Raw genomic sequence first — 27,889 nt, forward strand, 5'->3', positions numbered from 1 at the left:
AGCAGAAAGGCCTTTCTGCTCCTATGATGCTGCTTGGCCTGCTGTGTTCATCCAGCTCTGCATCTTGTTGTCTCGGATTCTCCAGCATCTGCAGTTCCTACTATCTCTGATGCAATTTAATGGATATTGCTTTATTGCCATCTAAGGATACAAATGCATTCAGCACTGATTATTGTTTAAAATGACCGCCATTAGGATATTGACCCCTAAATAATTACATGAAAATTGATTATTGCTGTCATAAAAGTTTGTTTTCTAACCATGCATGGAAACAGCAGTTGATGGTAATGAGAAAATTGTCATTCTCGATCAATAATCTTGAATTAGTCGAATGCATGAACACCATTAAAATTGATAAACTGTAGACACAGATTTATTTTAGATGATCCAAATAATGACAAAACATATAATGAATCAAGTCTATTTAAATGTTGCTTCATTAATTCTCATGCCTAGGGTAATGTGTTGTCTTTCAACATTACCAGCCTTTTTAACTGCTGTTTTTCACGTGGCAAATCTGTACTGATTTGCTTTCAAGTCCACATTTAGTGAACTGACATCTAACTTGATGTCACAAAGAAAAAAAAATGCACGGTACCTAGGACCCCTTGAATTCCTGTCGTTCATCATTTTCGCTGGGCTGAGAAACATAACAGGTGGTGACCTGACGCTCAAAGTGAAATCAGATTCATCTTTTAAATGCCTGTTCCAAATTCAAATTCCCTGACACTGTTATGTTCACATAGGCAGTGGTTCTTGATGGCTGTGGGAATCACGCTAGGTAAGTCACCTCATAAACTTTGGGCAGCCTGCTATGGAGTCAAGAAACATTTGACAAGTGAGATTAAGAGTCCTTGCCAACTTGATTTGCCATCATGTAGTGATTTGTGATGATTTAGTTATCTTTGCAATGCAAAGATATGTATCATGAGAGACCATTAAATTGACCAGCACTGTTTAAAAGTTCAGATGTATTTGCATCTTTTCTCCAGTTAATAAAGTCATTTTCTCCAACCAACAATATGGGGAATTAGATATGAACGTTTATAGAAACCCTATGGTTTAATGTTGAAATTGATTAAATGTCTTACTATGTGCTGTGTCTTTAAACAACTCTTCCAGTATTTATTAGATACCTAATCCAATGAGGTAAGTAATAAAACTGTCAAGTTTTTTGAACTATTCACAAAATAAATTTGAAAAGCAATCCGGCATTCAACATTCACTTTGGAAAAGAATTTCCCTTCTTGCCTTTTCATTAAACTATCCATTAAAGCAATGAAATTCCCAATGAATGAACCTTTAATTTTGCCCAAGTAAACGTATAAATGGAAAAACCACTTCAAACAACTATATAGATATTACAAGGTGATAATTCTGTTATTCAATTAAAGCTGTTCCCTTGCAACTGTGTAGACTGACCCCTGCCAGGCTGAGTACCACAATCATTCTTGAAGTTCAGTAAAGGGTTCATAGTGAGGTCATGTGACAAATTAATGTTAAATATTGGACAATCTGTTCAACCTGCTTCTGTTGGCCCAGTTTCTTGATATAATTATACGGTTCATGAGTTCTGTACCCAATGGATACTGGATGAATAGGAGTCATGGAGACATGGAAGGGACGTGGAAGGTATGACAGTGCTGGGGAGATATGAAGGGGGATAGGTGAGGGTGAAGTGAGTAAAGTATGAGAGATGTATTGAGGGCCTTCCAACCATGAATTGAACTGGACCATTGTTCCAATATACAGAGGCAGCCTTTTAACCAACTTGCTTCAATGGCAGCAACAAATTCCAGCCTTTACTCAACACTCAGAGACCAGAATACTATATGAATGGGCTGACTTTTAGAAGTTGGGACCAGGGTGGGAAATGGACCATTTTGTCATCTCTGAATTGAAGTCATAAATCTGGCTCATGCCTGCCCTCATGTTATCTCTCTACAGTAAAGAAACTACCAATTAATACTGAGAGACAGTAGGAACTGCCGATGCTGGAGTCTGAGTTAACAAGGTGTAGAGCTGGATGAATACAGCAGGCCGGGCAGTATCAGAGGAGCAGGAAAGCTGACGTTTTGGGTCTGGACCCTTCTTCAGAAATGCTTCACAGTGGGGTTAAAACTCACTCAGAGATAGTAGGAACTGCTGATGCTGGAGTCTGAGACCCTTCTGAAGAAGGGTCCAGACCCGAAACGTCAGCTTTTCTGCTCCTCTGATGCTGCCTGGCCTATTGTGTTCATCTAGCTCTGCACCTTGTTATGCCAATTAATACTGTCTATTTTGAATGTGATAAACACCATTTTCTGAACAGTTATTTTTTTTTCTGGTTAAGTTGCACAAGTTCATTCAAATAAATATTATTATTTTAATAGCTATTTAATAATAGAAGGTTGACTGCTCAAAATTATTCTGAAGATAAAATTGCAGGGTAATTGCTGACTGAATTATGTTTTATCGTCAGCCATCTCTAGTAAACGTTTAGGGGACAAAATTTCATTCCTGTTTTATTTTGTTAAATGATTTGTTGGATTAGGAGATGACAAAGAATCCATTTTGTTAGAGAGGGATCCATTTTGTATGAGCTCGCTCCAAGGTTAAAAAAATCTGTAGAAATTCATTGAAAGTTATGGTATTCACAGTAAGCCTGAATCTGTGCCAAATATTGTTTACACTAATGTGGAATTTTCTTAAAGTTTATGCATGCTTAGAGAATAACCCATTGTGTAACCATAATGGAACAGATAAAATTACATAGAATCGAGTAGAGAACTAGATTGTTCAGCTCGAAAGGTCTACAGTGGTCCTTATGCCCCACATAAACACCTCCCACCTTACTTCATCTCACCCTTTCAACTTATCCTTCCTTTACTTTCTCCTTTACTTACTTATCTAGCTTCCCCTCAAATTTCTCAGTGCCCTTTATCCATGCTTGCCTTAAACACTACTAGCTTCTAGGATCACAAATGTTTTGGTGCAGGGTGATAAAGGCCATTGAATGTATGTAAAGTAATGCTGTTGAAAAGATGTCAAAATAGTGGGATTTTAAAGTGAAATTACTGGAAACTGCAAAGTAAGAAGCAGGCTTAGAAAATTAAGTTCATTGACTGAAACACGTGAACTTCTGCAGTAAAGTGTCGATAAATGTGTAAGAGTTTATTCAGTTCTCCCATGCCGAAGTAGAGATGAGAACTGTAGATCCTACACGTTCTTAAATCCAGTGGATTGTCTCATTATCCTATTGGTTTTAAGTCCCTAAATTAGATTTCTGCCAATGGGTTATCAAAATATGATTGTATGCCATATGCTATGCTTTTAGTTTTGATTTTTAAACAAAAATCCTTAATTTTATTGAGTTGCTTGAATAATTAATTTTATGAGAACATGGTTAGTTGCATAGCTAATTGTTACCAAAAATGATCAGACCGTACTTGGATAACACTTATTTTGCAATAAACATAAAATAACTCAACCAATACTGGATAGTACTGAGGAAGGAGTTCTGAGGAAGGGTCACTTGACCCAAAATGTTAGCTCTGATTTGTCTCCACAGATGCTGCTGGACCTGCTGAGTTTTGCCCTCAATTTCTACCTTTGTCTCTGGATAGTACTGAATTGTCCTGTTTTTCTATTTGCACGGGGCTAATTTCTTAAGTTTCACCCATTAATAATGTTCCTGCTAAACTGCACGGCAACCTGGGAGATATAGCATAAGAGTTAGACTGTTGTAAATAAAGCACACGAGGGGCATAAAAAAAATTAAAGGGATTACATACTGGAAAAAAGGGGTGTGCAAAACAATTAAACTTTAAAGAAAACACCAGCTGCAAAATTTGTGATCTTTCAGACAATGGTCACTAATTTTAGTTCGGGCTTTGATTTCCCAATATGCACAGTGATCCTATCAGAAGTGGGTAATTGGAAAATATACTCTCATATCAAAATATTGAAACTGGTTGCAGAGAGTAAGGGAGAAAGGAACTCCTGAAGTACATAACAAAAAGACTTTCCTAATCGGTATTTTAATAAAGCCAGCATTGCTTAGTCAAGTTCTGGGATACGAAGTGGGACAAGTGAAGTACATTGCAATGGGAGACTATTTGTGTGACACTGATTATAATTGCATCAAGTTTAGAATATTCAAGGCAAAGAACAATTGGTACAGCATAGTTTATTTTAAATTACAGGAAAGTTAAAGTCGATGAATTAAAAGTTTGTATGCCCCAGGTGAATTGGAAGTGAACATTGGAAAGCAAAAATTTAACTAAACAATGAGAGAGCTTCAAATGTGAAATGGTTCACATACTAAGTAGATATATTGGGGGAAAGGAAGGGCATCAAAAGCTTGAGCATCCTACATGTCTAATGATAGGAAAATTAAAATGGATACAAAGACTCATGACAATAGCATGGTCCAAAATATAATAGAGAGCCTAGGTGAATATATAAATGTAAGTATTTTAGAAATTGAGCATTGAGGGCAAAAGAAACCTGCTACTGATGCCTTTCATCTTACAGCAATTTGGACAGATTCAAGAATACCAAATTTATAAAGGAACAATAATTTATACAGCTTGAGATGAAGATTCTGATTGTTTGGTTTGTTGACTCTGATTGGTTGAGGTGTTGACATAAAGACATCAGGAAACTTGTTCCCCCATGCCTTTGTTTAATTCAAAACAGGTACAATGCCTGGACATATGCCTTTTTCCCTGCAGAGGACATGTCCCCGTGTATGACTACACGTAGCTTCGATCAGACATGAATGAGCTACTTTACAAACTGATAATCTGTTCGGCAAAGTAGGGATTTTGGCCCTTCGAGTCTGCTTTGCTATTCAACAAAATCTTGGCTGATTTTCTACGTTGTCTCCACCTTCTTGCAGTGTCTCCATGTCCCTTTAGTTTTGTAATGCCTAAAAATCCACTGACACCTGTCTTGGATATGCTCAGTGATTTCTCATTGGGTCAAAAATTCACAAGCACAGGTAGTTCTCCTATAACGCGATAGTTGCATTCTTATGTGACCTTGCACTATAGAAAATTGCGTTACAGTGAAATTGCTATAGAAAATCATTATACCTGTACAGCAGAAAGTTTGCATTATCCAAACAGCATCCACTATTCACCAATTGCATTGCAGACAATTTGCATTAACAAAACACACGTTATAGCAGAACTATCTGTGCAAAAAAGGCTTAAGAAAGGGAGATGAAAGAATTGACTACATCAGTGCCAATCATTAAAAGGAATCTAACTCTTTTCTGAACATATAATTAATGAAAGGATATTTAAAGAAAGGGCAGGGCTGATTAAAGACCAAAAGGTAGATCTGCTTGTTGAGGTGGATGGCAATTCCTAAGGTAATACCTGAGTACTTCACTCATTACCATTGACCAGAAACTGAACTGGACTAGCCATACAAATACTGTAGCTACAAGAGGAGGTCCAAAACTAGAAATACCGAAGTCTGTAACTCAACTCCCGACTCCCCAAAGCCCAAGGCTCAAGTCAGGAGTATAATGGAATACTCCCCACTTGTCTGGATCATAGTAGCTCCAACAACACTCAAGAAGCTTGACACATCCAGAACAATTCTTTGAAAATGCCATCCCAAATTGAGAAGTCATTAAAAAAAGGGATTTTTTTCAAAATAGAAGAATTGAATACAAAAGTAAATTAAGCTAAACTTTATAAAATATTGGTCAGGATTCAGCTGGAGTACAATATTCAATTGTACACCTTAGGAAAAATATTAAAAGAGCAGAGAAGAGATTTGCTGTAATGATTCAGGGATGAGGGATTCAATTGTGTGGAAGGACTGAAGATTGTGTGGAAGGATGTTGTCTCCTTTGAATAGAGAAGATTAAGAGGAGTTTTGATAGAAATATTCACAAAATCATTAAGCATTGTGATAAAACTATGGGTGCTGCTACCCAAAGGAGGTTTTACTTTGAGGTCAGTAATTAATCCTACCTGATTAGTCAAAACCAGGTCCAGATGGTGGTATTAACACACTGGTCTAAGAAATTGTCCCTAAACATTCAATGAGTTCCTCATCTATACTACTTTTTCCTATGTGAATTTTCCACTCGATATGTCAGTTAGAATTCTTTGTAATTATTTCTGTACGCTTTTGACCATCTTGCAGTATTTACTCCTTGATACCCTGACCTAATATGTGCTTACTATTAAGGGGCAAGTATACAAATCCCACAGTTGACCTGTTGCCTTTATTATAACTCATCTCTACCCAGACTGCTTCTACACCCTGGTTTCCTGAAGTTTATTTTAAGACTTTCCCTATAAGTAAGCTACAAGAGCTGAGTAGTATTTAATAAGGCTTTCAGTATTACATGGATTTGCTATTTAAGAAATGATGGATCTAGCAGCTGTTGAATGATTGCATCTTAAGTGACCGAACAGAGATGTGACCTTAAGATCAATGCATTGCTTCAGTAGCTAACAAGGCCACAGTATGCATTTATTCTATAATCCAGATCCTTAACCATCAGCTCATACTCCCAGTTCATATTCAAGATACATTCTCAGACTCAGTAACCACAGGGCAGAATTTAAATCTAAAGAACAGGAGGAGTAGGAATTTAACTGTTATGCATACCGTCCACCTTTAGAGACTAAAAAGCATTAATGCATTGCCAAGAGAGAGTTTTCTGTCACTTGATCCATTAAGATGTGTATACCCTGAGGGAATGGTAACGTACTATAGCATATTAAGCGCTTGGCTGATGCATGAAGCTTAGAAGCTGCTTTGCCACGTGGATGAAGGTGTGTAATGCCCTGAAGATATTCAATGCTCCTCAAATACAAATGTTCACTTGGCCACTGCAGTTTACATTCTATGTCAACTAATCAATCCAATAATATGACATTACTTTATCCAATTGCTTTCTTGATGTAGTTGATGATAGTTCAAGTGAAAAATTAAGTCTAATTCCTTGAGCGAGAAATATCTCCAAGATTTGCTTTATCTGCCAGTTTGGTGCACTTTCTCTTACTTGATAAGAAAGTTGCATATTCAATCCTTACACAGACATTGTAACATATAAACTAGACTGACACTAATTTGCAGTACTCAGATTATCCTGGAACAGCAAAAATTTCATACTTTGACAAAGTAAACTACCTTCCTTCTATACCCTGGATGTTAACAATTGTGTTTTTCATTTGTCCACGGTATGGGGATGATAGCTAGGCCATTATTTATGGCCCGCACCCAGCTGCCCTTGAGAAGCTGGTGATGAGCTGCCTTCTTGAACCACTGCACTCCGTGCTATTAGGCAAGGAGGTTTCCAGGGTTTTTAATGCAGACACAGTGAAGGGATGGTGGTACAGTTCAAAGTCAGGATGGTAAGGAGAAGTTATTGGATACGCTGTCAGTACATAAAGTTGATAAGGCACTGAAAAGCTCGAAATGTTACCCAGTTTCAGCAAGGCTGCTGGCAAATTGGAGAATTGCAAAAAATATGCTCTTTTTCAAAAAAGCACGTAAAGATCAGCCAAGCAAGTACATACCGGTCAGTTCAATTGCAGTGGTGGGCGGAAACTTCTAGAAACAATTACCCATGATAGAGTTACATGGAAAAAATGTGGATCAATTCAGAAGTCAGCACAGATTTCTTAAAAGAAATCATGTCTAACTAACATACTGGAATTTTCTGAAGAGGCAACAGAAAGAGTTGTTGATGAGAAGGCTATTGATGCATAGTTTGCATGGACTTTCAGAAAATGCTCAATATAGTGCCAGGTAACAGACTTGTGAGGAGAATGATGGGTCATGGAATGAAAGGAACAGTAGCAAAGTGGATGCAAAATTAGCCGAGGGATGGGAAGTAGAGACTAATGATTATTGTTATTTTTCGGGCTGCAGGAAGGTTTGTATTGGAGCTCCCAAGGGGTTAATCTTGAAAACCTTGCTTTTCCTGATATACATATAGAAATAATCTATAAGTTGGTGTTCAGGGACAATTTCACAATTTGCCAATGACACAAAATTTGGGAGAATTGTAAACTGTGAGGAGGACTGTGTAGAATTTCAAAAGGTCATTGACAAGTTGATGGAGTCTGCCAAATAGTTGAATATCAGACCTTGTGGTGGAGTGAAGGTCATTGAAGCAGCTGGAAATAGTTGGGCCAAAGACCTACCCTGAGGAATTCCTGCAGAAATATCCTGGAACTAGAATGATTGATGTCCAACAACCATAACCATAGTCCTTTGTGCTAGGAATGACTCAATTCATTGAACAGTATTCCCCTGGTTCTATAGTACTATTTAACTAATATTTTGCTTTGAAGCAGTATCACAATGTATTATGGAAAATGTTTGTTAAGCTCGCTGCCTGATTGAGATTATTTTATCTGCATAAATAGAAATAATTTCCACATTCTCTGTGCAAAGTAATACTGAGAAGTGATTTGCTGAATTTTAATGAAGTAATATACTGCAATATAAATGCAAGCATTTATTTTTAAGATATTTTAAAATGAATTCGTATATGGGTATTGTTGACAAGACTGTATTCTTAATTGTCTTTGAGAAAGTAGTAATGAGGTTCTTTCTTGAATCACAGCAGTTGAAGGAACTTCTAAGATATATGTTCCAGGATTTTGACCCAGCAGTAAACAGCAAAGTACTTCCAAGTGACTTGGAAGTGAATTTGGAAGTGGCAATGGTTCCTTGTGTCTGTTACTCTTATGCTTCAATGCAGTATAAGTTGCAGTTTAGCTGCCGCAGTCAAAGAAGCCTCACAACGTTGCTGCAATGAAATGATGGTAGAAGGAGTGAATGTTTAACGCAGTGGTTTTGGTACCAGTCAAGTGGGCTGCTTTGACTTGAGAGTGCCAAGCCTAGTGAATGTTCTTGTGTTGCAGTCACCCAGGCAAGTGCGGAGATAGATAGTTTTTTGTTTAGTCAGGTTATCAAACCCAATTCAATGAGAAATGTAACCAGGTAAACATTCCCATCTTAATACAATAGAGCCCAGTATGTGAGGGCAAAAGACAAGTTTTGTTTACTACCATCTGTGAACAGAGTTACTGAGCCAATGATCCCCCTCATTCTCCTCAATATAATACAAATCAGTCATCCACTAATTCAATTTCATCTTCATGATATCAAGAAATGGCTGAGAATACTGGATACAGCAATGCCTATGAGCCTTGTCAATATTCTTTCAGTACTACCAAAGATTTGTGCTTTAGAACTAGCTGCACCTCTAGCCAAGCTGTTCCAGCACAGCTACAACACTGGCATTTGAGTGACAAAGTGACAACATTGCATGGAGCAGACAAGAGAATGGGGTTCAGCCATGATTGAACTAATGTATTGCCCATGATCCAAAGTGATGTGCCAAATGGCCTATTTCTGCTCCTTTATCTTAAGGACATAGCGTACTCCTGATTTGTGCCTTGTAGACAGGGAAAGGGTCTGGGAGTCAGGAAGTGAGTCACATTCTCCTGAAAACCTAGTATCTGCCACATACGTATATTTATCTGCCTTGGCCTTTTAAGTTTCTGGTCAGGGTGTGCACCCCTCACTCCACCAGATGTTGATGTTGGAGGCTTCAGAGATGACAATACTGTTGAATATCAAGAGGAAGTGGTTAGATACTCTCATGCTGGAGGTGATTATTGCCTAGTACTTGTATAACATGACTGTTACTCGTCACATGACACCCAAGCCAGAATGTTGTTCATCTGTTGCTGCATGTAGGCACTGAGCTCTTTATTATCAGAGAAACTGGCAATGAAACTAAATATTGCACAAACAACAAACTCACCCACATTGTGTTGGAGGGATGTCACTAATGAAGCAGCTGAAGATGTTTGGACATAGGACCCTACCCTGAGGAAATTGTAGCATGGTGGTAGCATCCCTACCGCTGAACCAATAAGTCTAGTTCCAGCCCCACCAGCTCCAGAAGTGTGCAGTAATACATATGGACAGGTTGATTCAAAAATATCTACTCAGAAGAATTCCTGCAGAGATGTCCTGGAACTGAAATGATTAATGTTCAATAGCTACAAACATCTTCACTTGTTACATTTTTAAAAATTTATTTGGAAAATGTGGGCATGGCTTACTAGGTCAGCATTCATTGCACATCCCTAATTACCCAGAGGGCAGTTAAGAGTCAACCACATTGCTGTGGGTCTTGTTATGGAAAGACCAAACCTGCCTTCAAAATCTATTAAGAAGATAGCCTTGACCCCAATCTTTTCTTATTTTTACAGGCAAGTGTAAGGTGTGCTGAATGCAGTTCGATTGGTCAAAATAGACAAGTGTAAGGTGTTCTGTATGCAGTTTGATTGGTCAAAATACCTAGTATCATGTGACTTCAGGCTTGAAACAAAACACACTTTATTCTTACATTACAATTAAAATGCAGACAAACTAAGAATATAAAAAAAATTAGCCTAACAGTACTCTATCAAAATACATAACAAGATAATATATGTGTTAACTACGACTGATTAACTGTTCCAAGATAGTAACATCTCATAAACCCACCTTTGGCAAAGGCAAATTCAGTAAAATAGATGATATCACATGTAATTCTCTACTCCAGGAGGAAAGAACATCAAAAGAAAGCTCTGACAGAGAGAAAGACAGAACTCTTGAGTTTTGATGTCATGGGGAGAGATGTATATCAGCTTCCAAATCCCAACAGCTCCATCCTCAAAATAAAATGAACCATCGATATACAAAGATGGCTTCATTTTTGATAACATTTAGTCTTATGCCATTAATATGCTACAATACTGATACATTACATTGACTTTAAGCATGCAAATTTTCAGTACTACAGTCCATTTCAATCAATTTCTTCCACCACTGAAACACCTCCGTCTTCCTTCATCACAATCTTGACAACACGTCGGCAAATACGTTCTTTCGTCCTGACGCGTGTATAACTTTCAAATTGAATGGCTGCAAAACTAATCTCCATCTAAAGAGTCTGGAATTTGTATCCTTTTTTTTCCAAAAACTTTAAGGAGTTATGATCAGTATATACAATTGTCTCAACCATATTACTGGCAACATAATTGTGGAAATGTTGCAATACCAACACCAAACACAAGGTCTCCTTCTCAATTATTGAATATTTCTGACAATAATTATTCGATTTTCTGGAAAAATACCCATAAGGTGTTTCTATCTTCTTGTCATCTCCTCGCAAGAGTACAGCACTGACACCTACATTATCACATCAATAGCCACCTTAGGTGTGGCTAACGCTGGGGCAGTGGTTAACACAGCCTTTAGGCTGTCAAATGTTGTCTGAAATTCTTATGTCCACTGAAGTTTTCTGCACTTCTTCAACAAGTCAATCAGCGGAGCAACCCCACTGCTAAAATTCAGTACGAATTTCCAATAACCAAACCATTCAACCACAGGAATTGTAGTATTTCCCTCTTTGTCAATGTTATGGGAAACTCCCCAACAACTTTTATTTTCATATCCCATGGAGTCATCAGTCGATGTCCAATGGCATGGCCCAGAATTGTGGCTTAGGCTTTTACAAATTCGCTGTTAGCCAGGTTTATCACATTTTCTGGCAATACTCCTTCTGAATTACATATCTCCTCATCTCTCACTATCAAAGATTGACTTGCTCCCTTTAATTTCTTTAGCTCCTCCGCTTGGCATATATGAGCACCCCTTACCCATGCAAGTAAATTCTTTTAAGAGATCTGGTACTTTCTTCTCAACCAATCCCTGATCTGGTTGTACATTCTTTTACAGCTTTTGAGTTTCCACTGTGCTTTCCTTTACCACTTCTTCAAAACTCATTGGCTTATCCTGTTTTTCCACATCCATCTTCCCAATGCTTTTTCAAAATAACCAACACTGCGATTTCAAGTGGCTTATTTTATTGCAGTGAAAACACCTGAGCTTTTTATTTCTCTTTTCCTCTCATGGGTTTCCTTTTTAATTTGTGGTAACCCATCTTTACTATCTTTAATGAGGTCTCCTTTTCCCTTACTACCAAGGATTTGTCGTTTTCCCAATTTCTATCCCTCACAGACTGAAGTTGACATTGAAAACCAAACTTTGATTAATGAACCAACTCATAATCATCTGTCATTTCTGCTGCTAATCTTGCAGTTTTAACTCTCTGCTCTTCCACATGAGTTCTCATTACTTGAGGTAGTGAATTTTTGGATTTTTACAAACTTACATTGTTTGATCCTTTCAAACTCAATGTATGTTTGACCAAGTTCCCTCCTTAGATTGCTGAAACATTGTCTGTAGACACCTGGCACTAGCTCATATGCACTTAAGATGGCTTTTTTACCTTATCATACTCTCCAGACACCTCTTCTGATAGTGATGCAAATATCTCACTTGCTCTACATACCAACTTTGTTTGGATCCACAATACCCACATGGTCAGCGGCCACTTCATTTTTTTAATTCACTTCCTCAAATGAAATGAAAAAGTTTTCTACGTCCTTCTCATCGAACTTAGGTAATGCTTGGACATATTTAAACAGATTCCCCCAGGCCTTTGGCTGTGATGGGATTGCTCTCCATCACTGTCCTCATCACTGCTCCTACCTTTCACCTCCACCTCCAGCATTTTAAGTCAACTTTGAGTTTTTGGTTCTGACCTCCGAAGTTCAAAAACTGTTTCTTTTTCTCTTTCTTCTGCTAGTGTCTTCCTTTCCTTTTCTTTTTTCTCAGCTTTCACTTGTAATTCAAACTTTCCTTTTCTCTTTCTTTGTCTTTTGCCTCTAATTCAAGCTACTTCATTTGCAATTGAATTTTAGCTGTTTCCAAAAATTCCGATGGCATTTCTGGCAATCATAAATGTTGAGCTATTGTTGCAATTACCTCCCTTTTCACACAGACAAAGGCAACTCCAACTTTATTTTTGTACTACAGTTAAAATACAGACAAAATACAAAACAATAAAAAAGAATTAGCTTAAAAATAACTCTTGTCGAAATAGAATCCCTACAGTGTGGAAGCAGGCCATTTGGCCCATTGTGTCCATTCTGACTCTCCAAAGGATATCCTACCTAGATATCCTACCTAGGTTCATACCCCTACACTTTCCCTGCAACCCTGCCTTTCTCATGACCAATCGACCTAGCCTGTATATATGAGCAAACCCTATCCACACAAGTAAATTCTTTAAAGAAATCTGGCACTTGCTTCTCTACCAACCTCTGATCAGATTGAACATTTAAGGTATGGCAATGGCCTCATGGTATTATTGCTGGACTGTTAAGCCAGAAACCCAGGTAATGTTCTGGGGACACGGCAGATGGTAGAATTTGAATTTGGCAGCACGGTGGCTCACTGGTTAGCACTGCTGCCTCACAGCGCCAGGGATCCAGGTTCAATTCCACCCTTAGATGACTATCTGTGTGGAGTTTGCACATTCTCCCCATGTCTGCGTGGTTTTCCTCCTGGTGCTCCGGTTTCCTCCCACAGTCCAAAGATGTGCAGTTAGGTGGATTGGCCATGCTAAATTTCCAGTAGTGTTCAGGGATGTGTAGATTAGGTGGGTTATAGAAGTATGGGTATGGGTGGGATGCTCTGAGGGTCAGTGTGGACATTTTGGGCCAAAGGGCCTGTCTCCATACTTAGGGGCTTCTGTGAATCCCTGTGAATATGAATCTGGAATTAAGAGTCTAATAGTGATCATGAATGCATTGCTGTTTGTCAGGAAAACCCCACCTGGTTCACTAATGTCCTTTAGGGAAGGAAATTGCCATCCTTACCTGGTCTGACCTAGTTGTGACTCCAGACCAACAGCAATGTGGTTGACTCATAACTACTCTCTGTGTATTTAGGGATGTACAATAAATGCTGGCCTAGCCTGCAACACCTTCATCCTGTGAATGAATAAAGGAAAGAAAAACATTCTTTTGCAGTTTTTTTTAGATTCCAATATGCTTTCCTCAACAAAACTCACTGGCTTATCCTATTTTCCCTCATCCATCTACTATGGACACTATGAGCAATTTAGCATGACCAATCCACCTAACCTGCACATCTTTGGACTATGGGAGAAAACCAGAGCACCCAGAGGAAATCCACGCAGACACAGGGAGAATGTGAAATACTTAACAAGATGATATATATGTTAACTACTACTGATTAGCTGCTCCAAGATAGCAACATCCTATAAACACACCTTGGCAAAGGCGAATTCAGTAAAATACATTGTCTTACATTCAAATCATCAGCCCAGGAGGAAAGACCATCAAGAAAAAAACTCTGTGAGAAAGAGAGAAAGAAAGAGAGAAAAAACTCAAGCATTTTGCTGTAGCTGGGAGAGATGTCTAACAGCTTCCAAATCCCTAAAGCTAATGAAAGTTAAACTAAAGTTAAACTAAAATCCTGGTTCTGTAGAAGGTTGACCCCATCTCTTCATTCTGCTTCTATTGTTACAACGTTAAAAAAACCCAAGGCTTCACGAGCTGTTTACGTTATTGGCTTGAAACAGACCATTCGGTACCTCTGTCTCAAACTCTCTTTTTAAAATAAAATAACAAAATACACCTCTTAAAACAACAGTATTGTCAAAATCTGGAGTCACATGTAGACCAGAACTGGTAAGAATGTCAGTTTGCTTCCCTAAAGGACATTATCGAACCAAATGGGCATTTCCTGACATTCAATAACTTTTCGTGGTCATCACTAGACTTTTAATTCCAGATTATTTATAGAATTCAGATTCCATTATCTGCCAAGTGGGATTCGAACCCAGGTCCCCAGAATATTATTTTGGCCTCTGGATTAATAGTCCATCCATAATAACACTAGGGCATCACCTTCCCTTGAGGCATGACACCAATCAATGTACAGCTGCCTCAACATTCTCAATGACTTTCATTTTGCTAAGGTTCCTTGATGCTACGCTCAGTTAAATAGTCATTTGATGCCAAGGGCAATCACTATTACCTCACCCCTGGAATTCAGTTGTTTTGTCCATGTTTGGTGCAAGGTTGTAATGAAGTCAGAAGCTCAGTGATCCTGGCAGAAACCAAATTGAGTATCAGTGAGCAGATTATTGGTGAGTAGTGCTGAAGACATCATCAGCTATTACTGATGATTGACTGTAGACTCATGGACAGGGAATTGGTCAGATTAGATTTGTCCTTTTTCTCGAGGACTGAACATACCAGGGGCATTTTTCATTTTGTTAGACAAATGCAGTGTTATAGCTGTAGTGGACCATTTTGGATAAAGGTGCAGCTAGTTGTGAAGCATAAATCTTTAATAATACAGAAAGGATATTGGTAAGGTCCACAGGCATTGCTGTATCCAGTGCTCTCAGCCATTTTTCGATATCATGTGGATGAAATTAAATTATGGATGAAATTGAATTGGTGGATGACTGATTTCTGTTATAGTGTGGAAGTCAGGAGGAGAATGATTGGCTCAGTAATTCTGTTTGCAGGTGGTCACAAGCACTTCACCTTGTCTTTTGCTATCTCACACTGGGCTCCATCATTATTGCAATGGGAATGTTTACTTCACTGGTATTTCTATCTTGATATATTTGGTAATGCTCTTGCTGTACTCTTTTACATTTCTCATTGAATCAGGTTCAGTTCCCTGGCATGATGATAATAATTGAGTGAGGGGTAAGTAGGCCATCTGTTCTCAAACGGTAATGGTATAAAATTTTACTCCAAGCATGCCAAGCTTTAAACATAGGAACATAGCGTACAATTTCCATCTCCCTGGGGGTGGTATGACAGTTGTCGAGAAGAGGAAATATTCAGATGAGTTGGACTTGAAGACACACTCTTCTCACCACCCCACCAATGAAGTGGTTGCTGAGATTGTCCATGGGGAGCTTTCTCAGCTTGGTAGGAGTTAAGGCACTTACCTGGTAAATTAATCACTGTATAAAGGCTTCAATTCATCACTTCCCAGCTGGCAGATAAAGTGGTTGGTTTCCCAACTGGGTTGGGATCAGGAGGGAGAGGGGGGTCTGTATTTGCTGTGATATCTTTGTGAGCTCAACCCCACAAAGATCTCCTCAAGTTCGGCCTCGACCATTGGACTTTAGGACTCAGAAGTTGCCAGCCACTGTTTGTCCAGCAGCTTCTGGTGAGCTAGTCAAAGCCTGCAATAGACTAAATAGCTCACCACTCAGCTGCTCAAAGTCTGATTGATGAATAACATAGTGAGATTTCTTGGTAGTGGGAGTAGGAAGTTTGTCAACTCCTAACATGCTTGTCTGCAAACATAGTCTGAAAAATCATACCTCCAGCAACAGGAGTAGGCCATTTCACTCCATTAGCCTATTGCTCCATTCCATGAGATCATGGATGGTCTAGGAACTAACTCCAGATACCAGCCTTTGTCTCATTTCCCTTAATATAATTGGGTAAAAAAAAAAACCCGATCTGAGTTTTGAAGTTAACAACTGATGTGGCATTAATTACTATTTGCAGAAAGAGCCTCAAACTACTCTCAACCTTCTTATGAAGTGTCTCCTAACTTTATCCCTAACAGATCTTGCTTCTTACACCTTATTTCTCCAACTAGAGGAAATAGTTTCACTTTATCCATCCAACTCTTCCTCTTAAAATCTTGAAAGAGGTTGCTGAAATCATCCCATATCTTTTAAATTCCAAGGATTTCAACTCACATTTGATTAATCTCTTCTCATACCTTCACATTTGGAATGCAGGTACTAATCTAGTAAAACCACATTGCTCAGAACTGATCTGAGGAAGGGTCACTAGTCCTGAAACATTAAATCTGATTTTTTCTTCACAGATGCTGCCAGAACTGCTGAGCAGTTTTTGTTCCTGGTTTACATCATCCGCAATTCTTTCAGTTTTTATATTTTCTAAGATGTGGTGCTCAGAACTGCTCAAAGACCTCCCCTTGCAATTCATCAAGGGTGTTGTGTCGCTAAAGCTATTCTTTTATCGGATGCAGACACCATCACTGGCATCATTTATTGCTTTTCCCTAATTGGGACTTGAACTGATTAGTTTGCTAGGACATGTTCAGAGGGCAGGCGACAGTCACCTACATAGCTATCGGTCTGGTGCCACATGTAGTCCAAACTAGTTAAGGACAACAGATTTCTTTCCCTATACAGCATTAGTAAACAAGGTGGATTTTCACAACAATTGACATTGGTCACCTCTGGGTGAATTGTTAATTTTAGATTTTTCCATTGATTCAAATTTCACTTTCTGAACTGGTGGGATAACGAACCAGGAGCTTTAGCCTGGGCCTTTGTATTACCAATTCATTGAGAATACCACTCCATTATTGCCTCTCCCTTATATTCTATTCCTGCAGGTATAACGTCCCGCATTTGATTAGCCTGCTTAATTCTCAGAGAGGAAAACCAGTAAAAATCTAGCAATATATATTACTAAATGTACAGAATATACAGGATTTCCACTTTGAAGTATACAAGACAATTATTTGTCTCATTCACTATTTTTAATAGTTTTCCTTCTGGGTTATTTTCTGCCCTTATTCATGGCAGTATTCAATTGTTCAGTATTTGATTGCGTGTACCCATTAACTGTTCTCTTAACTCCATTAGTCAAATCTGGGTGCGGTGACAGAGGAACAGAAATTAAACTGAAAGCAAGAAACTGTGTGCATCAGAAGAGACATTTTAAAAGCATTGTAAATAAAGCTTCTATTTATACATGGAAACTTATGCCATGTCTGCATATCTCTGAGGCATTAAACACAACAACTTTAGTACATAAATTCTTTTGCTGGATTATGTTCTGAATCCAGCCTATTTAACTCAGTTATAATGCCACACAACATGATGGCTGCATCACACATGATATTAACATTATTGAAGGTTGTACATTGGGACTTTAAAGCCTATCTATGGGTAGAAACTAAATGTTTGAAATAGCTGAGTTTGTTGAACAGTGACAGGGAAGTTTGAAATTGTAAATTGTTAATATTCATTCTCAACCATCCTTAACTATCCTGTGTGCATCATGGCATCACAGTAGTACTGCCGCCTACATATCTTTCAGGGATTGCATCTAAAACATAAAGAAGCTTCAACATTCACAGCACACACACCATGATGTCATGACCTTTAATTACATCTCAAAGAATGTACATGCATTTGATGGCTTTTCACCAAAAGTTTGCATGAGACAAAGACGCAACCAAAACAGATGGCTTTTTGTGTTGAGCCCCCCTTTTGCGTTCAGTTCTGCTTCCTTGCCCCCAGTCAGGATTTCTGGTGTCAGCCAGCCTTGCTCAGACAGGCTTGTTAACCTGGTCAGGCTTTATGTTCAAACATGGTAAATGTTTCACAACACCAGCCCAGACTCCATATGACTGGGATATCTCATGAGCTGACAAACGTGGAGAGGCTTCATGCCTGACGCTGTAAATGTTGGCATAACGTAACATCTCGTTAAAAGGGAACTAAGTAACTGAAAAAGCTGTACTCACTGGAGCTTGGAGGAAGAAATCTATCCCATCAAGTACATGCTTCATAAATGCACTTGTGTTTGTGAACAGGTTTACATCTGTGAATATAATTGCAGTAGGTTGAAGTGTTGATGAAAATTTATGAAATGCTAATGAGTCCAAAAATAGGTTCTGAAACATGAAGGTCAGGAAAGCTTGCCCACCTGGTCTTCTGGATTACTCTCCTTGGAGAGAAAAGGGCAAAAAGAAGATTTGATAGAAGTTTTCAAAAGTTTGAAGGGTTTACATCTGTAGAGAGTGAATAGGGAGGAACTATTCTCACTTGTAAATGGATTGAGAACCAAAGGGCACAAGCGTTTAGCAAAAGAAGCCAAAGTAAAGTGAAAACATTTTTCATACAGTCAGTAATTAGAGTCTGGAATGCAAGTCCTGAACATGTGGTCGAGGCAGGTTCAATTGAGGTGTTCAATAGGAGATAGGATAATTACATAAGTAAAAACAATATGCAGGATTAAGGGTAAAAGGTAAGAGATTGACACTAAGTTAAAATTCTCAGAGAACCTGTGCAGACAGATTGGACTAAATGGTCCCCTTCTGCACCCAACACTTCTATAACCTGAAAAGGTCTGAAAACTTTAGCAAAACTTTAATCCACTGTTGGAAAACTGAGTTCTTGCCTCTTTCCCAGTTAAGTTGCCCCTTACCCCACACTTGTCTTAGCTTCACACACATACCAAACGGCCACCCACAGAAACAGAGTAAAAAGAGACATAGTATTGGTGGAAGAGAGGAGAGGAGTGCAAGACAATGTATTAGGCTAGAGGAAATAATAGCTCATGGGCTACTAATAAAGATAGCCAGAATTATGCACATACATGAACTATGTTCGCATGAATGTTTCTTGTAGATCGCTGCCAGCAGCACCATGGAGATCTAGTGCTGATCCCTGGAAACTCCCAGGGAGTTTGCAACCCTCAGATTGAAGCACACCTAAACATCTTGTTTTGAGCTATTGGAACCACTATACATGGAAGTAACTTGTTGATTTACAAAGTTGGCTCGGCTAAACATTGGCCAACAAATACATTTGGACAACTGGAGGAAAATGATGGACTTTGTTCGTCCTTAAAGATTCACTTTAAATGACTGAACCTCTTTCACTGAGTGTCCATTATTCATTTTGCTGCCTGGCAATCACTGGTGGTCAATTAAAGATATCCTAACTATGGATACTGTGTACCATTTTGTTGCTTCACTGAAAATAGCACAGTTTTGGAGCATTTGTCAAAGCTGGATTCATTTTTTTTAAAAATGGGATCAAAAGATACCAGCATTAAAATATTTTAGACAATCGTATATCTTTCTTGGCAGGCTTCAACTAGCTGAGGGCAATGTAGGAGATGGAGGTTATAACGATGGAGTCCTGAAGTAAGATTTCCAAACCTCAAATTACTTTGTATCTTTAGAATAGCAGAAAATCTGTGAGAAAATCTTTGCTGGTCAATAAAAGTGATTCACTATTACATCTGTTTAAATTTATATATAAATTTAATATATGCAATATATTCAACAATTGTAACTGTATCTATTGAATTACACATAATCAAAGATTGTCCAATACATTTCTTTATGATTGGGTCTGATCAACAATGAATGTAACAGCTTTGACAAAATATGCCAGTAATCTGAGGAGGTTTCTGTTTGAAGTTAACCAAAACAACTCTATAATTGGTGGCAGTGGACTGTATATGAGAATTTTCAGGTTCATCATGCCAATTCTAAAATACAATAATCTCTTTATTGTTTACAAGATAATCGTGGGAGAAGTGGCTGTATTTTTCCTTCAATCAGTTACTAAGGAGTTTGGAAATCGTGAGAAGACCATAGTAACTGGAGATTGCTGCTACATCAATCCACTGGTGCGCAGAACAGTTAGGTTTCTTGGTAAGAATAATATTTAAAGTTCTATCTGAAAAAGCATGATATTTTACAAAAGTAATACTTTCTAATTTAAAAATACACAGTACATAAGTCCTTTAATTATTGTTTTTCTTTCTAGTTGTATTAAAAACACCCTTTAAAATATGCAAAGAAAACAATTTTTACTAAATAATGATGTAGAATGTTATAGTGAAAGATTACAAAATTATCGTACATGCCTTTGTTCAATTGTATTGCCTGAATTAACTGAAACTAGTAACATAACATTAAATATTGCTTTGGTTTCTGACATGGTTATGAAAGCTTTAATTCTCTTGAAAATGGCTACAATTTGAACAGGCTTCTGCCTTGCTATAACAGCTTGCTACCAGGAACAGACTGTAACTTTTGGATAGTGTACAGAATACAACAGAGAACTCTTTCACAATTAAATTGAAATTTGTTGAACTTTACAATTAACAGGTTGTGTACACTTGCTTGCATTTTATATGTGAACTGAAATAGGAAGAGAAATTGGCTGAAGAGACTTTATACTGAGGAAATGGTTTTTACTATTTCTCACTAAACAGCATTAGCGGGTGGTAATCTTAATGATGGCAATGGCTGCTGCTAACAGCTGATAACACAAGATACAGTTTATAAATATATCAAAGCCACATTCGTAGATTGGAACTAGACCAACTGCACAATGGAAGCTGTTCTCCTTTGAATACTTTGCTGTCATTGGTTCATATAGTATACTTTGGGTGGTCAAATCTATTGACTGCAGCTTGCCAAATGTCATTCTCTTTTGTTTACAGTCATTTTGTAACAAAAAAAAAGTATTAGCTACCACATTCAGACTGTGGAGTAAATCATTGTAGAATTATTTTGAGCCATTTGCCTGAAATTCGCACGTCCACAGTTGTGATTGTAATGAAGTCATCCAGGTGGACCTCAGAGAATACGAATTCCCTGATTGGGACTGCTAACCTGGTCCAATCAGGATGCCCTGGCTGACAGATATAGACAGGAATGTCAGAGGTTGTGCTCACTCTGAGAAAGCTGGACCAGTGTCATGTACAATGCACATGTAATTAAATGGTGACGGGATACTGGCCTCTGTAGAGTTATTTCATCCATCACTGAAGCAAAGGTATTAAACAACATATTTTGCTCAGTCTAACACTTAGGATAAAGCAGCAGAAAATGTTTCAGATAAAAGCATTAAGCATTCAAATACTCATTGCACTGTATAATTTCAAAGCCATTGTGTTTTTAAATAACACTAAGTACTGCCTGTATTTTTCAGTATTGTGAATCAGTTATGTGGGGAATGTGGTTGCAATAATTTTCTTTCTTTAAAAAGACGAAGTCAGCTGTCTTGCCCATTTGAATTTATCCCATGATGCAGAGATTATTTGAATTGATAATCTGCTACTTAAACTATTTTAAATAAACTTTATTTTACCTTTTTGTAGCATTCCTAGTCATCACAAAAGATAAGGAACTTGGCAAAATTTAAAAACCATTGTAATGAGAGACCATTCTGAATGGCTTGTCTTTTAAAAATGTTGGGTATTTCATATAATTTCTGTTTTGAAGCCTTTTAACACATTTTTGCTGACAATAACATCAGTGAAAGACTACTGCGTTTAATGTGAAATGGACGGAGCTGTTATTGGCAGTACCAAGTATTTTTCCATCATTATTGCCAAATGTATTTCAAGCCCACATTGCTCTTTCAACCTTGTCAAAAATGTCATTTTATCCTTTAAAAAAATTCATAGGCAACCATCAAAAAAATAAAGTACATTGAAATATAGTAGAAGGATCATGTTGCTAGGCAGAGGAATAACGTCAATGTCTAAGAGGACAATGACAACCCTAACCATACAGATTCTGTCTTCTGACTTGATCTCGCTTCTCGCTATCAATTTAATTTCACTTCTTGCTAAGAGAACAAAACTGACCCCTCTGCCCATCTGCCTGTCCTTTTGATAGGATGTGTATCCTTGGATATTTAGTTTCCAACCCTGATCCCCTTGCAACTGTATCTCTACGATATCGTAGATATCACATCTGCCAATTTCAATCTGTACTACAAGGTTATTTGCCTTGCTTTACATACTGCATGAATTTAAGTACACGTGAGAGAGCTCTGCTAGAAGGTTGAAACCAGACCAGCTTAGGGCAGAGGTCCATGCTGGAAGATCCTTATGCATATAATGTAACTGAATACATCTTGCAAAGACACATTGAGATCTGTACTGAAATTCTCTGACTAGCAAACCATTCACAGAGTTGTTGAACATGGTGTAGCCCATTCTGTCCAAACATGCTGATAAGTCAAGAAAATTGAATTGTTTATCAGTATCAGTGACATGGGATGCCATCAGTAACTTGGATAGGTGCCAATTTATTACAGTGGCTGGAGTGGAAACCTACTTGGTGGGGTTTACAATCTGGGAAAGAGGGGTATGGATCTGGGAATTTCCCACATGTTCAAGCACTTGAGAGAAGATAGAGATATTGGAGATGGGGTTTTAGTTGTAGAGGGGTTGAGAGCTTGGTTATTTGAGAAGTGGACTTTACTCTTTGCATATCTACAATATATGTTTATCATTGTGCTATTGAACTTTGCAGGCTGTTCTCATTGTTAGTGTCATAACTGAATCTTTTTTACCATGGATGGCTAAATAAAGTTAGAATAGCTTTCTAGTGTTATAGCTCAGTGGCTAGCACTGCTGCCTCACAGCACAAAGGACCCAGGTTCAATTCCACCCTTGGGTGACTGTGTAGAGTTTGCACATTTTCCCCATGTATGCCTGGGTTTCCTCCAGGTGCTCTGGTTTCCTCCCACAGTCCAAAGATGTGCAGGGTAGGTGGATTGGCCATGCTAAATTGCCCATAGTGTTCAGGGATGTGTAGATTAGGTGGGTTATAGGGATGGGTCTGGGTGGGATGCTCTGAGGTCCGGTGTGGACTTGTTGGGCTGAAGGGCCTATTTCCATACTGTAGGCATAGTGGAAGTATACAACTCCCTTTCATTTATTGTATAGATCACAATAGTATGCTGTCATAAATTACAGATAACGAGAAATTTCTGAAACCCAAAAAAACTCTACCACCAGCTCTATTTTGTTTTTAATCTAGGACACTCAAATATAGCCAGTGAATGCATTCACACATATCTCCATAAAGCATCTGTGACCAGCCTTGAAGAAAATAGGTTTTCATCTAATGGCTTATTATCCTCCAGAAAGCTAGGGGCTGATATTATTACAACACAAGCAGGTGCTGGTGGTAGGAGAGACAGGGATGCTGAGGTGCATTGATGCTTTTATCCACTTATTAGCCACCCTGATGTGACTGACTGCAATTTAAATTGCACGGATACCTGCCCAAGCTGGCATACTTCATTTTAAATAGCAAGTTCTCATTCTGATAATGTACTTTGATCTTGATTTGCCACTTAATCTGAAGTACAAGTAAGATAGTGCTGATAGCTTGTCCAAGAGGTCAAAACCTGCTGGGAAAAGCTGTCTGCATTGAAGGAGAGATCCTCAAAGACCCATAAAGAAATTCTGAACATCTCCCACCCTGGATCCCTTTGGTGGATCGCAAGACAGTCTCCAGGTATTCAAATTTATTGACTGGTCATTCATTTTGATCCATTCTAATGAAGTCAAATTATTAGGCTCTATCTTCCACTGCCTAAATAGGCAGGACAGTCACTGTGCTGAGCTCCCATTTGACAGTTAAAATTAAGTCCATTATTTTAGGAACTAAAACATTTTTGAAAAGCATCATTTCAGCAACATATTCATTACTTGGAAATCTACATTTAAAAGATAGTAAGCACAACTCTCAAACTGTTGACCATCTTTTTTGTGCCTGTTCACGCACAGATGATTAATCTATTCTGACCACATTCACTCAATTCCTAAATGGTTGAATTGATTCTGAAACCCTGAAGGCCTACTTTCTAACTGATAAAATTAGTTACTATTGACAATCCCAATCCACTAACAAAGCTGTGACTTCTGACAAATGTAGGAGAATTGCCTCTCTGTTTATTATCCATTGCCCATTAGAGGATGTGATGGCCTAGTGGTATAATTGCTGGACTGTTAATCCAGAGACCCAGATAATGTTCTAGGCACCCGGGTTTGAATCCGCCACGGCAGATGTTGTAATTTGAATCCAATAAATATCTAATGATGACTATGAATCCATTGTCGATTGTTGGGAAAAACCCATCTGGTTCACTAATGCCCTTTAGGGAGGGAAACTGCCATCCTTACCTGGTCTGGCCTACATGTGATTCCAGACCCACAGCAACATGGTTTGCTCATAACTGCCCTCTGGGTAATTAGGGATGGACAATAAATGCTGCCTAGCCAGCGACGCCCTCATCCCGTGAATGAATAAAGAAAAAAAATCTACAGTGTACATGGGTGAGACACATCTCTGACTACTTATGTCTCTTCTGTAGATGAAACAAAAACTTGATTGTTTAATAATTTTTCTACTCTGAATAAAACTTAAGTATTGGAAGTTGTTTTTTTTTGTGTGGGTTATTCATCTAGAAGACTCTTAGAAGCTACTTGAAAAAAAAATGTCTAAACATTTCATGCCTAATGGTGTGACAGCTGTAATAATGGGCTTGTTCGAATGCCATCAACCTTTTGAGTGCAGAATGTCCTTTTTCAGCTTTTTAAAATGCATACTTGTCTTCAGAGTCATTTCACTTTGAGACAATATAACCAAAGTGAAAAAAGAAGTGAGATTTGATTGACAATATCTGAGGCCCACTCACTACTTTTCACTCTACATTCATCATTATCCCCATAGCCATATTTTTCTTTGCGCTGCTGCCATTTAATTCAGAAGCTAGAGGTTGTAGCAAGTCTGACATTACTGATAATGTCATTCTATGTAATAGAAAAGGGGCACACTTACTCGTGGATTGCTCTGCTTTCAAAGGATACTTACTATAACTTTGATTGTTGAATCAACCCAATATGCAATTAATAACTGTACTTGGAGCATTTAGTACCTATCTCCAATTTCTCGCTCTCATATACAGTCCTTCACTACCTTGTCAATGTCAATAATTCAAGTACTAACCTGGATAACTAGTGTTAGTAGGTCATTTGACCAAAGGGATCATCACAGTCATGATAGATGTCATCCCTGTCTGCTAACCAGAATACAAACTTTTCTGAAATGTTCCTCACCCTAGTCCATGTAAAGCAAAGTCACTGCAGACCAACAGGACCGCTGTCTTGTTAGAGAGAGAGAGATGACTGGTTGTGGTTCAGCCAAATGATGGCCATACCTCTGGTGAGGGGAGAAGTTGAGAACCTTCATAGTAATTGTAGCCAGTGCTGGAACTGAATCTCTGCTGTTAGCATCACAAACCGGCTGAACAGCCAACTGAGCTAACCAACTCCAACATTGCAAACAATAATATGATTTCTCAGGCAGCCCAACCATGATCAGCTAAACCAGAAACTTCCTTTTTCATGCAGCCCTGTGACAAGCCAGATGATATATGACTAGTTTAATAAATAAATGAAAGGATCTTCCCTTAGAGAAAAGTGCTGTATTAGAAAATAATGATGATTTATGCAGTTTCCTTTTATTTGTCTAATCTTCTCATAGATTAAAATAATGCTCTCCTCTGGCTATGCTATTATATTGTAACTTAATTTACAAATATTGAGGAAAATGGTTCAAAATCTTCTAATCATTAGGGAAATATAAGGGGAATTTTAATGTCAGATATACCAAAATCATTTAAATTTAATCATTTTATTGCCTGACCATAGCTTACCACCACCTTCTGAAGGGCAACTAGGGACAGGCAATAAATTCTAACCCTAGCCTGTGACATCCGTGTTCCACACGTGAATTAAAAAAAACACAATTAATAGAAAAAAATTTGAACAGTGCTAGTCACTATTACATTCATTCCAAAATGACTCTCAGTCAGGTGAAACATGTTAAAGACCTAAAAATGTATTTACTTGCAAAAATTTTAAAATATGCTTGCTGTGTATGCTGGAGTCGTTGTTGACCATAAATGAACAGAATAATGTAATATTATGTTCTTCAGGCATTTGCATCAGTTGGAAATGGTTAACGTGTTTCCATGGAGATTTTAAATCAACCAGTTTCTTATACTTGCTGCTGTGCAGCGAGTTCATGTTAGATAACAGTGTTACAAACAAGATCTAGATAAAACAAGCTTTCTTCTGTCAATGAGCTTGTAATTAACTGCAAAAGTGATTTTTTTGTCACATTCGTGAGAAATATGCAGCAAAAAAACTGTTCTTTATTCCATATTTTAAGGTCTTGTATTGTTTTATCTCTGACAGTTGCATGGTAATAAGGAAAGCCATATTGCTAATCCTTAAAAATAATTTTGAGGTTTTATTCCCTCATGTCAGCTACTTTTAACAAAACCCACCCAGTGGATAAAAATTGGTGGATACCAAATTATTTGCCTGCCCCATTGAACCTCTACTAGAGTGCATAAGGAATTCTTCCCGGCTGAAGATTCAAGCCTACTTGCTAAACTTTGGTTGACTGGTGAGATGAAGTCCAGGTACTATAATATCCCAGGTCTCATTCTGGAACAGTGAATGTGTTGTTATCTTATACCATGACTATTAGAATATACAAACAAGGAGCAAGAATAGGCCACTGGGCCCTCAGATCTGCCTTACCATTCAATAAGATTATGGCTTACCTTATTTTCACAGCAACTTTACACTGCTGCATGTTCCTGATAATCTTGTTTCCCCTTGGTAATCAAGAACCTATCTACTTCTCCCTTAATAATATTTAAAGATCCTGCATCCACTGCCTTTTGAGGAAGGGAATTCCAAAGACTCTCAACCTTCTGAGCTAAAAATATGTTTCTTCATCTCTGTTTTAAATGGGTGCCCCCTTATTTTTAAACAATAAGAGGAAACCTTGTTTGCATATCTACCCAATCAAATCTGCACAGGATCTTAAACAAAAAACAAAATTGCTGGAAAAGTTCAGGAGGTCTGGCAGCATCTGTGAAGAAAAAGTCAGAGTTAACGTTTCGGGTCCGGTGACCCTTCCTCAGAACTGATGGTAGCTGGGAAAATGTCAGTTTATATGCAGAAAAGATCCCCACAGGATCTTGTACATTTCAATCAAGTCACCTCAGACTCTTCTAAACTCCACTGGATACAAGCCAATCTGTCTAGCCTTTCCTCAAAGCAGTTCACTTATTCCAGGTATTAGACTAGTATACCTTCTCTGAACATCCCAAAATGCTTGACTTTTTAAAAATGTAGTCATCGTTTAATGTAAGTGACAGAGCAACTAATTTTCACGCAGCAAGTTATCACAAAACAAACAGTGGAAACAATGGAATTGTTAGTTTAGGGTAAGTTAAGGGTCACTTTGGCTGTTGGACAGGATATTGGGAGAATTCTGCTGCCCTTCTTTGCAGAGTGCCATAAGGACTTCTATATCCAAATGAGATTTTTAATGTCTC

General features: G+C 38.2%; 1 protein-coding gene across 1 annotated transcript in view; it reads left to right on the forward strand.

The window, feature by feature from the left end:
• The window catches only part of plppr5a (phospholipid phosphatase related 5a), a 98,433-nt gene that overhangs the window by 30,030 nt on the left and 40,514 nt on the right, over nucleotides 1–27,889 (forward strand). The window contains exon 2 of the mRNA XM_048602270.1: nucleotides 20,238–20,370. Coding sequence (XP_048458227.1) covers nucleotides 20,238–20,370 — 133 coding nt within the window. The remainder of the gene's footprint in view (nucleotides 1–20,237; nucleotides 20,371–27,889) is intronic.

This window comes from Rhincodon typus, chromosome 10 (assembly GCF_021869965.1).
Source record: "Rhincodon typus isolate 14 chromosome 10, sRhiTyp1.1, whole genome shotgun sequence".
In the NCBI taxonomy this organism is placed as follows: domain Eukaryota; kingdom Metazoa; phylum Chordata; class Chondrichthyes; order Orectolobiformes; family Rhincodontidae; genus Rhincodon; species Rhincodon typus.